This window comes from Microcebus murinus, chromosome 6 (assembly GCF_040939455.1).
Source record: "Microcebus murinus isolate Inina chromosome 6, M.murinus_Inina_mat1.0, whole genome shotgun sequence".
Taxonomy (NCBI): domain Eukaryota; kingdom Metazoa; phylum Chordata; class Mammalia; order Primates; family Cheirogaleidae; genus Microcebus; species Microcebus murinus.
Genome location: NC_134109.1, coordinates 41,292,451 through 41,305,005, shown reverse-complemented (window position 1 = coordinate 41,305,005; position 12,555 = coordinate 41,292,451). Strand labels below are relative to the sequence as shown.

General features: G+C 41.9%; 1 protein-coding gene across 1 annotated transcript in view; it reads right to left on the bottom strand.

Annotated features, from left to right (window-relative positions):
- SLC35F4 (solute carrier family 35 member F4) overlaps positions 1–10,171 on the bottom strand; it is a 222,950-nt gene extending 212,779 nt beyond the window's left edge. Inside the window, exon 1 of the mRNA XM_012785622.2 lies at positions 10,043–10,171. Coding sequence (XP_012641076.1) covers positions 10,043–10,145 — 103 coding nt within the window. The 5' untranslated portion in view covers positions 10,146–10,171. The remainder of the gene's footprint in view (positions 1–10,042) is intronic.
- Positions 10,172–12,555: the final 2,384 nt, after the last annotated feature.

The window sequence follows — 12,555 nt, the reverse complement described above, 5'->3', positions numbered from 1 at the left end:
ACCAATTGCTCCTTTTCTCTGGAAACTACCTCTTCTCCCACACTCCATAGAGTAACAGAAGAGAGCCTCTGGCAATCATGATTGGATAACTTAACTCTGCCCCAAACAACTACAGCCAATAGGATCAAGAGCATGCATATGACATAAATTGGGCCAAAGTGTCCCTTTCCCTAGGAATCTGGATTTAGAAGTAAGAGATTCTTCCTCAATCTGTCTGCTCTCTTGAATAGAGGACACTTAAACACTGGAACTGCTGGCAGTGGCTATTTTTGACCATTTGGACAACAAAATAGAGAAAGCCAGCCTGCAGCAAGAGACAAGAATGGAGAAGATGTGCCAAAAAAAAAGAGATGAAAGACAAAGAAAGAAGGCTTTCTGCTTTTCCTGCAATCCTCCAGGACCTGCTGCCAGCTTACACCAGTTTATCCCTGCCTTTAAAACCCATGAGAGATTCCTCAGTATCCTTTCAATAGCTTCCATTTTGCTTAAGCCAGTTCAAGTGGAATCCTGAGACTAGAAACCAAACAAAATACCACTCACACTCCAGGTCTCTTCATTTTATTTAGTCTCGAATAATGTAGAACCAACTTGCCCAAATTATTTAAGCCAAGATCTCTGAAAGGAAAATCCAATCCTAGCCTCTCAAAGCAGATAAATGAAAAATGCTTATCCTAAAATCTTAGGTGGAAAAAAAGCAGGGCACAAAAGTCATATGTATATCAGAATTATGACTACACTATCATTTATATTTGTCGATAAATCAAAAAGTGATATCTCATTGTGGTTTTGATTTGCATTTTGCTGATGACTAGAGATGTTGGAGTGACGTTGTATATGCATTAGGAAAATTGAGAAGAAATTAACTAAAATAAAAGTCGTTGTATTCGGGTGATAAGATTATTTTCCTTTTCCTTTATATTTTTCTGTGTCTGGAAGTAGTTAAATGCTTTATAACTTTAAAACACTATAACTCTGAAGACTATGTAGAAATATGCAAATGTGTTTATATCATAATTACATATTTTTAAAAATAGAACATGAAATAGCCTGTCTGTTATGTTTGCTGCTATGTAAATAGCCAAAAACAGAAATGTCCCTTTGTCCACATGTGAAAGGAATGGTGCTACTTCCAATAGGCTGTTTCCAAACTAACCCGCAGTCTTCACTTCCTCCCTACCTTTTTGCTGTCCCTATGCCATCTTCACCTCATCCCACCCCAAGCTACCTATCTGCAGCTGGGATTCCACCCTTCCCTTTCCCTACTCTCCTCTCCACCCTCACTGCATTTTGGGGCTTGGGTACCTTCATCTCCAGACATGTAGACCCACTTTGTCATTCACTCATGCTCTAGATCTGTCTCTTCTTTTTCAGATTAGCCCATTTGGAATAAACTTATCACAAATGGCCCCCAGCTCATTTTAAATGAACTATCCCTAGAGGCAATTCAAGTAGGACTACCCCCTTTTGTTACAGCATCAGGCAAGTCAGAAATGGTTAAAGAGTACTAATAGAAGGCAACATCCAAAAATAAAAACCACTGTGAACTTGGACAATTTGTAAATTGTCCTTAACATTGCTGTAACATAATTTTTAATGACAATTCAAAATACAATATTAAATATGAAGGAAAAAATATGTGGTAAACCATTTTACTTATAAGGAAAATGTGAGCAAATCTCTTTGAAATCATAAAACTGATTCTATTGGTTTCCTCATAGCCATATAATCATAACAGCTTCCATACATTGAATAGGACATTGGGCCAGACACTCTATACATTATCTTATATAATCCTCCCAACTACCTGTGAAGCAACAATTATCATTTCCTCTTTACGCGAACAAAATTGTTGATCTGAGAAGTTAAGCTACTTATGCAAGTTTAAAAGACTGGCAAGTAGCATAGCAGTTGTATAGATCTAGGTCTTCCTGTTGCCAAAGCTTGTGGTCTTTACATAGATGTCATAGACTCAAATCAGATTTTAGATAGGCTTTCCAAAAAAGTATACATGAAACTTAATGTTACACTCAAGTGTTAGCTAGTAGCAGTAGTGTTTTGTAATACAAATATCCGGTTTATACAAAAATTTGTATTTTAAATGCAAAATATGCATCAGAATAAACATCATAAAAACTACCAACATCAATAACATATGCAATGATATTCAGCATCCTAAACATGTTGATATGTTCTTATACGTTCTAATTCAAAACTATATTGCAAAATATTTCTTAGTACTACATATCAATGGTACTTACTTGTAACTGTTTACAAAATACTACCTATCATACATAAAGAAGTATAAATCTCACTTTCAGGATATAAACCGAATATGAACAGGGATAAATATTTATTGCATTTATTTTACTAGTAAGAGACAATTTCATAACTTATTCCAGTTAGAGTGCTTAAGAGTTATACAGTATTAATACTGAACCACGAAGACTGATATGGTTTGGATGTTTGGCTCCTCCAAATCCCACATTGAAATTTGATCCCATTGTCGGAGGTGGGAGTGGTGGGAGGTGTTTGGGTGATGGAGGCACATCCCTAATGAAAGGCTTTGTGCCCTCCCTGCAATAATGAGTGTGTTTTAGCTTTATTAGTTCACTGGGGAGCTGGTTGTTGAAAAGTGTCTGGCACCACCTCCTCAGTTACTTTGCCCCTTCTCCCGCCATGTGACATACTTGCTCCCCCTTTGCCTTCTGCCTTGATTGGAAGCTCCCTGAAGCCCTCACCAGAAGCAGATGCTGGCGTGATGTTTCTTGTACAGCCTGTAGAATCGTGAACCAAATAAACCGCTTTTCTTTATAAATTACCCAGCCTCAGGTGTTCCCTGTATAGCAGCAAAAACCAATAGTAACCACTTCAAAAGAGAAAGGGCAGAAGTCACATATTCTTTCTTATGATTATAATAACTTTATACTACTCTATATTTTTTAAAATTCATTTTCCCCCATTCAAGCACAGAAAACATTAAGAAGGAAATAAGGAAATGCAAATGTACAAGTTACAACCAGGGGGGATAAAATTATCATAAAATACCATTTAGTGTATTTTCATCCTATAATTAGGTATTTATTCATTGCTCATATTTTTTTCTTTTTATCTAATCACTACCATCATGTACTCTTTCTTTTTCTGTGTGAAAATAATTAACTCTCCAATTTCTTTAAAGGGAACTAAAAACATTCATTCATTAGCACAATAAACTTTATTGAGCACCACAAGGTACCCATTTGCCTAAGATGAAATAAATAAATAAAGATAAGTCCCTTGCCCTCCCCAGGCTCTATGGGTGAGACAATTTTGTGCAAAGCAAACAGCCCAAAATAGTGTTTTAAATGCTGGAGCAGAGGTGAATGCACAGTGTTACAGGAGCGCAGGGGAGGATTAACCAGCCTGGGGCAATTGGGAAGGTTTACAGAGGACAGCGCATTGAAACTGTGCCTCTAAAGATAAATAGGAGCTTTCCACACAGTGATGAAGGAGACACAGTGAGAGCGAGCATTTGTGCCAAAGCATAATAAGGCACCAAGATGCAAAAGAGTAGGGGCACAATAATGTCATTGAAACAACAAGCTGCTTGAGGAGACTATGACCAGGCTGTGTAGAGACCATATGGGATATGAGATTAAAAAGAAACCTTGCATTAAGAATCCAACAACTGGCACTTTGATATATGGAAGGCTGTACATACATTAAAATTAAGTCATTACAATTATATAGACCAATGAGAGAAATGTTTAGTACAAAATAAAAACCAGTTGCCTGTGTCTCTGAGCATAAAATAGACTGAAAGAATATATACCAAGCTGTTAACACTAATCACCTCTGGGTTGTGGAATTATGCGTAATTTTGTTTTAATCTCTGTTTGCTTCTCTGCCCTCCAGATTTTCTGCATTAAGCATGCATTACTTTGGCAATTGGCGGATTGCGGGCGGTGGGGGGATGTGTGCAATATGTGTGAAATAGAACAATATAAGCTAGACTCAGATTGTAGCACGTTAAAGAGTTTGGATTTTATTCCACAGAAAATAAAAAATCATTCCAAGTATTTGATCAGTGATGTGAGATGCACAGATTTGTACTTTGAGGAGATAAATGTTGTTAAGGTGTGCATGTTTGATTGGAAGGACTTCAGACTGGAAGAAGGATGTGATAGGTAGAAGGTAGGGATGGAAAGCACCTACTTGGAGTAGAATAGATAGGACTTGTTATCTGATTATAGGGCAAGGGGAAGGGCAGAGGTTGAGGGTAACTCCAGGTTACTGGCTTGGGCGATTGGTTGGATATAGATATTGGAAGCTGAAAAGCATAATAAGAAGGAAAGGCACATTTTAAGGACAAAGTGATGAATTTGGTTTTATATGTGACATGCCTGGAGGACATGTAGGTAGAAATGCTAGCAGGGAGTTTGAAATACAGGTCTAAGTTCAGAAAAAGTAGAAATACAGACACAAAGAAGATGGTAAAGCCATGGGATTAAATGAACTGGCTCAGCAAAAGCAGAAAGTGAGAAGACATAGCTGAGGCTGGAACCTTGGGAAATGCTAAGTCATGCAGCCATCTGAGCACTTGGTGAACCCAAACAGCCAGAAACCGGTAGAGTTTGTTTTGGAGCGGGGATGGGCAGAGCTGGTATTAGAGCAAGGGGGAAAAGTTTTACTACAAACATGCAGCTACCAATAGAAAACAATCATAGAACCTGGTCACTAATGGAGTATAGAGGAAACAAAAAGCCAACAGGTGCAAAGGCACAGAACAAAGAGAGGCAACTGGTACTATCTGGGATCAAAGGTGGGTGAGGAGAGGCACAGTAAATGTGCTAGTTTATTGAGTGAGATCTGTCCATGGAGGTGGGACATTTTTGAATGCTGTCAAAACTGACCTATTGCATGGCTATTCTGAGACACTAATTTTAACCCCTTTTTTTAAAAAACAAGGAAATTGATATCCACAGAGAGGTATCCCAGGTCTCAGAGGAAGCTGCTGGCAGATTTAAAACTATATCCACTTCCAAACCACTAGGGTTTCAACACCCTCCCTCCTTATACAAACATAAAAAATAAGGCTTGTCCCCAAAATACGCTGGAATACAATAACAGATGAATGAATTTATCCTTTCACTTGACTTATGGAAACAAGTAAGTGCTTATAGCATACAATCCTTGCTCTGACTACCACATCCTGTCTTTCCGATAAACTTCTACTAGCCTTGGATCCTACTGAGACCTCCGATCCATTGAACTCACCACCTTTTCACTGTTTCTAATTATCTTGATGTCCTCTCTTCTCTGCTTACCAAGTTTAAATTCCATGGTCAATCATTACAATAATGCCTTCCTTGTATATAACTCCCTTGCCCCTATTCACTTTTTATACTCATTGGATAATCTGCAACTCTGGCGAAATCCTTTTCTTCACTTGCTCCATGCCTTCACTGTGTCAATAAATGAAACAACCTACTGACTGGTCTTATTTTGAATCTGTGACCAGAAACTTTAAATGGACCCTTAAGGCTGCCAAACAACCTTAGTGTACTTGCCCAGACCATTCAATCCTTCTATTTGTTTTAACTATTCACACCTTCTCTCTTCTCCAGCCCCTACTACCTCCTCCTGCATCCTCACTCTCAGCTGATGACTTCCCTTGCTATTTGGGGAAAATGAAAGCAGCCAGAAGAGAACTTCAACAGACTTCCACCATCTCAGTTATCCACCTCCCAGAACCTGCCCCACACACTTTGGCCTATATCCACGTTCCTATCTAAAGCAATGTCTCTTCTCTTCTGCCCTGGATTCTATACTCTGTCTCTTCAACTTCATTCATTTTTCTTTCTCTATTGAATCATTCTCATTTGCAGACAAATATGTTATTTCTCCCATCTTTAAAGAAAAAAGCTTTCTTGACCCTATTGCCTCCATTTCCTCTGCTCCCCTTTGCACAAAAATCTTTATAGAGTCATCTATACTCGCAGTTTCTAGTTCTTTCCTCTAATTCTCTCTTACACATTCTAATACATCTTATTCTCCCTTACCTGCTCTTGTCAACATTCTTGTCAAGATTACTAATGGTCCTCAGTTGTCAAATTCAGGGATAAGTACTTCATTTTACTTGAACTTTCAACAGCAATGGTCTCAGCTAATACCTTCCCCTTGAAACTCTTTCTTTCCTGGATTCCAGGGTATCACATGTTCCTGGTTTTTCTCCTACCTCCCTTGGAGTTCCATCTTGTTCTCCTTCAATGGTTTCTCCTCTTCTCCCAACCTCTTAATGTCTGAGGATCTCAGTGTTCAGTCCCTGCTCTTCTCTATCTACATTCACTCTGTAGAGATCCAGTGTTAAGCTTTAAATACCATCCAAATGCTGGAAAATCCCTAATTTATATCTCCAATCATAACTCCAAGCTTACTCTACATCTTCAAGTACTTTTAACATTTCCAAAACGTTATCCTTATCTCCTGATTCTGCCCAGCTCCAAACTTCTCTACCTTGAATCCTTGCATACTTCAGCTGATGGCAACTCAAATTTAGTCAAACTAGAAAAGATGCAGTCATTTTTCACTCCTCTGTTTCTTAAAGATACCATATCCAATCCATCAGGAAATTGTATTGACTCTAATTCCAAATATATCCAAGATAGGACTGTCTTTCACAACATGGTCTGCTGTCACTCTGGTTCAAGCCACCATCATCTCTCACTTGGGTTATTGCAATAACATACTAACTAGGTGTCTCCACCACTGCCCCAATAGAGCAGTCAGATTGGTCTTTTGGAAAGGCAAGTCAAGTCACACCACCGTTCTTTCAAAATCCCACAAAGGTGCCCCATTTCATTCAGAACACAAGCTGAAGGACCTACAGTGACCTATAGGATCCTATTTCATGTGAGCTCCTGGATCCTCAGTGATGTCATCTCCAACCATTCTCCCAGTTGTCACTCTACTTCCACTATGCAAGCCCCTTTGCTATTTCTGTAGCATGCCAGGTGTATCAACCCCAGAGCTTTGCACTGGCTATTCTCACTGCCTGGAATGTCTTCCTCCCAGTGTCCACATGGCTAACTCCCTCACATCCCCCAAGTCTTTGCTCAATTGTTATTTCCTCAATAAGTCCTTACCTGACCACTCTATTTAAAATTGTGACAATTACTGCCCTCCAAAATATTCTATCCCTTTTTTGTGGTCTTGTAATTTTTCAAAAAGCACTTATCATCTGGAAATATACCAAATTTATTTATTTGTTCATTGTTTATTATCTTATTTCCTCTCACTAGAACTTAAGCTCTATAAAGGAAAATACTTTTGTCTGTCTTGTTCACTGATACATTCCTGGCCCAAAAGAGGTGCTCAATTAACACTTGTTGAGTGAATTAATCTATTTTTCCTACCTAAGTAATGTAGGCCAGCCACTATAATCATCTTTGTACCCTGTTTTGTTATATATATTTGTGCTCAGTAACTGTTCATCAAATTGAATAAGATAAATAAAACAAATGGCCAAGTGGCCCATACAAGTATGTTCATTTCTCTGAATCCTTTAAATTTCTTTTTCACATAAGCCTCACTACTAGAATTTTCTGGATAAGGTACAAGCACGGCAGCAGGATGCATTAACACAAGGCTGATCTTTGATGCATTTTCCCAGAGGTGAGTCCCCATCTATTTCCAAAAAGGCAAATGGCACAGATATCAAGAGATCATCCCATCCTTAAGGCTTTATATGTAACCAGTCAGAAAATGAAAAAGTCACATGGCCTTCACATATATATTAATCATTGTAGCTTTTTCTTAAATATATTTCTCCAGATTTCCTTCAAGCTTCTGCCCATTCCCAATAACAGCTAAATCAATTGACCATATTGTACTGGTTTGCTTCAATGTGTTTGTTTACTAGTTGAAGCCTGCATTAGAACAGGATTATTTCATGGTGCTTGATTCTTTGGCCCTCCTCCAACTTTCTCCTCTCCCAGTCTCTCACTGTGCAAAATGGCAATCTCTCTCTACCTCTGAAAGCATGAACATCCTGAGAGTTATCTGGCTATCATGTAATTCTCTGTTCTTATGAGATTCTCTGCCCTCATTGTCCAAACTTTTTGGCCTGAAGTTAGGTAAATGCACATCACAAATAACCATGCCAAATGCATCTTTATCCCTTTAAGCCTCCAGTTACAGCCTTGGCCAATGCTCTTCCCTTTTTCTTTCTTTCTTTTTTTTTTTGTCCTGTTATTGTATTGCAAATGAAGCATGTGCAGCTATTTGAGCAAGTAAAAAATACAATATGAACATGTCCTTATCTAAAAATGTCACTTTTTCAGTATTCTTTTTGGTTTGCTCTTTATTAACCAAAGTTCCATTGTCATAAAAATTATAATAATAAACTACCTTGAGTCTTGTAATTTCACAGACAGCTTCAACATTCTCTAAGCGATCAGAATCCCATGGTTCCTAATTAAAATATTCAAAGGTGAAATGCAAGTAATTTCCACAAGGTATATTAGTGCCTTCACTTAAGTTTCTAGGGTTAAAAGAAAAATCCTTTACTAATAGGAAAAAAAAAGAAGTTTTGAGTCTTTAGTACAAAGACTTCAAAGAGCATTTCAACAGTGTGTTATTTTCTTTCCAGAAAATTCTAACACTATATAATTACTTTCGTATGGAAAATGAATAATGTAAGCCTCTAATGTTAAAAACAGCTAGACCAAAACCATCCAAATCAGATAGGCCTTTCCTGAAACCAAATGAAATATTAAACTAGAATATATCTGTGTGAGAACAGCCCATGGAACAAAGCTCTTGAATTATTATTCAATAGAGAGTGAACATGGTAGAGGGGAAAGTTACATGAAAAATAAAGTGTTTTCTCATCCACGTGCCAGAATTTGTGTGAGTGCCCTGCTTCACAGAAATGTTGATTGCACCCCGAAATGTCACAGAAAAATACCAATCAGAAATGCATCTAGGAGCTTCCAAGGCTTCTGGTAAAAATAACAGCAAAAACATCAATTAAGCTCCATCACTGGCCATAGAAATGCATTGATAAAGAAAAAGCAAAATCCCACCTGCATGGAAATTAAACCGTAGCTAGCTATTTCCAACCCCCTGCCCCCCAATTCAGAGAAAAAAAATGAGCTTCACTTTAGTCTCTGGCAGAACTAATCCCAGCAAATACAGCTAGTGGGTTGGTGAGTTGGGGGAGGGGGCCTACGGGCAGCGCACACCTCATCGCCCTCCCCACCAAAACTAGTCCAGAAACATGAAAGCATCCGCACCGCATGACCTCGCTTAGCCAGAAGAAAGCCGGTATGGAACAGAACAGCCTCCTCCTGCTCTGAGGTGGCCGCGACGTGCGGCGGGGGCGGGTGGCCCTGTCGCGCCTCCCCTCCCACCCACCCCTCGTCCTTTGCACGGGTCTCTGGCTCCAGTTGCTGGGACTCGGAGACCTGAGCAGGTTCTTTTCTCTGCCCACCGTGGAGAACCTCCCAACGTTTTAACGGGAGTAATTCCCGCGCTGGCAACGTCTCAACAGCCTCGAGTGAACAAGCTGACCCAGCCAGCGCTGGGACCCACCACTGGGTCGGCGGCCCCCGCCAGCCCCACTGCCAAGGCTCCCCAGCCTGCGTCCCCAGCGCCCCAAACGCAGCCTGGCACTCAGTAGGGGCTTTGGGGGCGTGTAGCCCCTAGGGCTGACTTTCCGCTAAGTGAACAGCCATGTTAGCCTTCTCCAGGCGCAAATCAGCCAGGGGTGAGCTGGCCGTCAGGAGCGCTCACCCGGACCCCTCCGCACCTCCGCCCCCAAGGCTGCGACTGTTTCCAAACTCCTGGGCGCAACCGGCAGGGGCCCTCTCGCTCTCTCACGGTTCAGCACCGAGGACAGCGGACACACTTTCTGCCCCCGTGGTCCCCCAGGCAGGGAGGGTAGCGTAGACAGCGCAGGCAGGGCTGCAGGTGTCCGGACCCGCCGCCCGCATCCCCGCGGCACCCCTGCGCGCCCACCTCCCTTCCGCGCCCCGCGCAGGGCAGCCCCGCGGCGTCTTACTTTTCTGGCTGGAGTAACCCGGGTAATAGCCATAGTAGCCGGTGATCCTCAGGATACGGTCCTCGATAGTGGCCACCCCGTTGGGGGCCGCCTTGACATCCATAGAGAGCGCGGGGCGGCGGCCCCCGGCGCGGCGGGGCGGAGAGCGCAGCGCGGGGCCCGGGAGCTGGTGCAGGTGCCGCCGCCGCCGCCGCCGGTGCTGATGTTGCAGCTCGTGCTCCCGCGCCCGGGCTCTGACTCCACCGCCCGGCGCAGCACTGGCTCCGCATCACAGCGGCGGCGGCGGCGGCGGCGGCGGCGGCGGAGCGGCCCCCACTCGGGCCGGCCTCTCCGTCAGCCTGGCAGCTCTCCCGCCCGTCGCCCGGCGCACTGCCGCCCGAACAGCGCCCCCTCCCCTGCGACGCCCACCGCGGCCGGGGCGGGTGTGGGCGCCCCACCTGGCCGCCCACTCTCATCATTAACCCTTGCGCTCCTTCCCGAAGGGTAGACACCCTCAACCCCACCTGATGGAAGAGATATTTGGCCCTGGGGGTGGGAGGAGAAGAGAAGGTGAGGGTGGCCAGGGGCTCAGGGAGGAGGGATAGGGGTGGGAGAAACCCGTGTGGAGCTAAGGGCTGTTTGTTAATTCGAAAGGTGCACACTGTCGCCCAGGGAGACGACACTCCTGGTTCGCCTCCGGGCTTGCTCCACCACGCTTGGCGTCTACACCACCTTGCGTCTGCTGATCTGCGCGCGTTCTTGGGCGTTAATCAGTTCTTGCAACTTGCCTAGACGACCGGGAATCTTTTTCTTTCCTTCTTTCTTCTTTCTTTTTAAAGAAATGAGTCCGCAGTGATATGTGGAACGATTACCCAGGTTTTATAGACACAAAGACTTCAAGAGTTCAAGCCTCCAAGTCTGACCGTCCATGCGGACCTTTCATCCTCCCAGTGCAACCATGAAAGACGTGGGAGACTCGGGTGTGGACAGTACGTTTATTTCGCTAATTCCAAGTGCCTTGAGGAGAAATGATTGTCTCCTTTATTGCCAAAAATATCAGGAAGGAAACCTCTCAAACTGTAAACATCTGGGTGGGTGAAAGTTTTAGCTGCAATCTAGAAGCTTTCAATTTGAACAGAATGTCCTTGAAGCTGTGTGCTCGGAGTGAACACCCACCCCTCGAGTGTGGTTCTTCCGCTTTGGCCAGAGACCCACTGAGTTAGGGTCAGTGAGCAGTGGAGAGGATTCTCCTATTCTGAGTTTGCGGTCACAGCCTCTTGAAGAAAAAAAAATCTTCAAATTTTCATCTCAGGAAAAAAGGTGGGGATGGTTAGTGGTGAGGGGGTAGACTTGCCAGCTTACAGGTCATTGGGTCTGCCTTCCGTGCAGAGTGGGTTTCTCTGCCGGATTTCACATTTCTAAAGCTTAGGAGGGAAAAAAGAGAGAAACATAAGTCGACTTCAGTGCCCCCCCCCCAACAAAGTTCCAAAGCACCTGTCTCGCCATTCTTCCTCCAGAGATTTTCCCATTGTGTGTATGTGTGGGCCCTTAAGAGGGAAGAAATATGCAAACTTTTTTTTAAAAGAAGGTAAATTAGATTTAAGCATATGAAAATGTAGTATTAAATTTCACAGTGTGTTGAGGTTTTTCATCCAGACACAAAGCTTAGCACAGGATCTTGAGAATGGAGTGAATCTGAGATGATTGTGGCTGGGAGGAGAATTCATAAAGAAACCAATTTCCTCCCACACCTGCTTTCTGGGCTGGGAAAGACAGAAGGGTGGAAGGCTCTAAAAGGTCAAAAGGAACTAAAAGAAAAAAGCAACACTAGTGCAATGATGGGGAGCTAACCATTTTAAAGCAAGAATGAAAGGATTATTTCTTTACACCCCCCAAAAAAGTAATTTTCAGCACACTTTTGTTAGTTTTATTATTTCTGTGGCAAACCTTATATAAAATGCATGCATTGCACACAATAAAATGTGTTGGTGGCATTAATTTAAAGTGTCCCTTTTGTTCAAAGTTTCTATAAAACATAAATTTGCCTATATTATAGCTAGTATGTATTTAGTAACATTCATTATAATCCATAGCACATTAACATATGCATTCAGTAAGAGAGAAATTAGAAAACAATTCAAGTAAAAACCTTCCAATGTAATAGTAAATATGTATATGCAAAGACTTCAAAGACAAGTGGTTTTGTCCCATTAATGTTTATAACTTATCTTACCATAATTAATGTATTTAATTCTAATTTTTAGTTATTGCTTAAGTTGTTGCCTTCTTCCTAGTTTTTAGAAATTTCCAGAGAAGTAGATGGATCTGGATCTGATCATTTATACAAACAGCACATTCAGCATAAATTTAAATACTGTATGTAAACATATCCACAAGTCTGTTTTCTAAAATAAAATAAAAAATAAAAATTCTCAAACTGACCTGAAAATAAATTTTAAAATAGCAGAGTATTTACGAATATCTCTATAATCATCTGTAATAGGATGACTGAAACAGCAAATGCAGCAGATGCT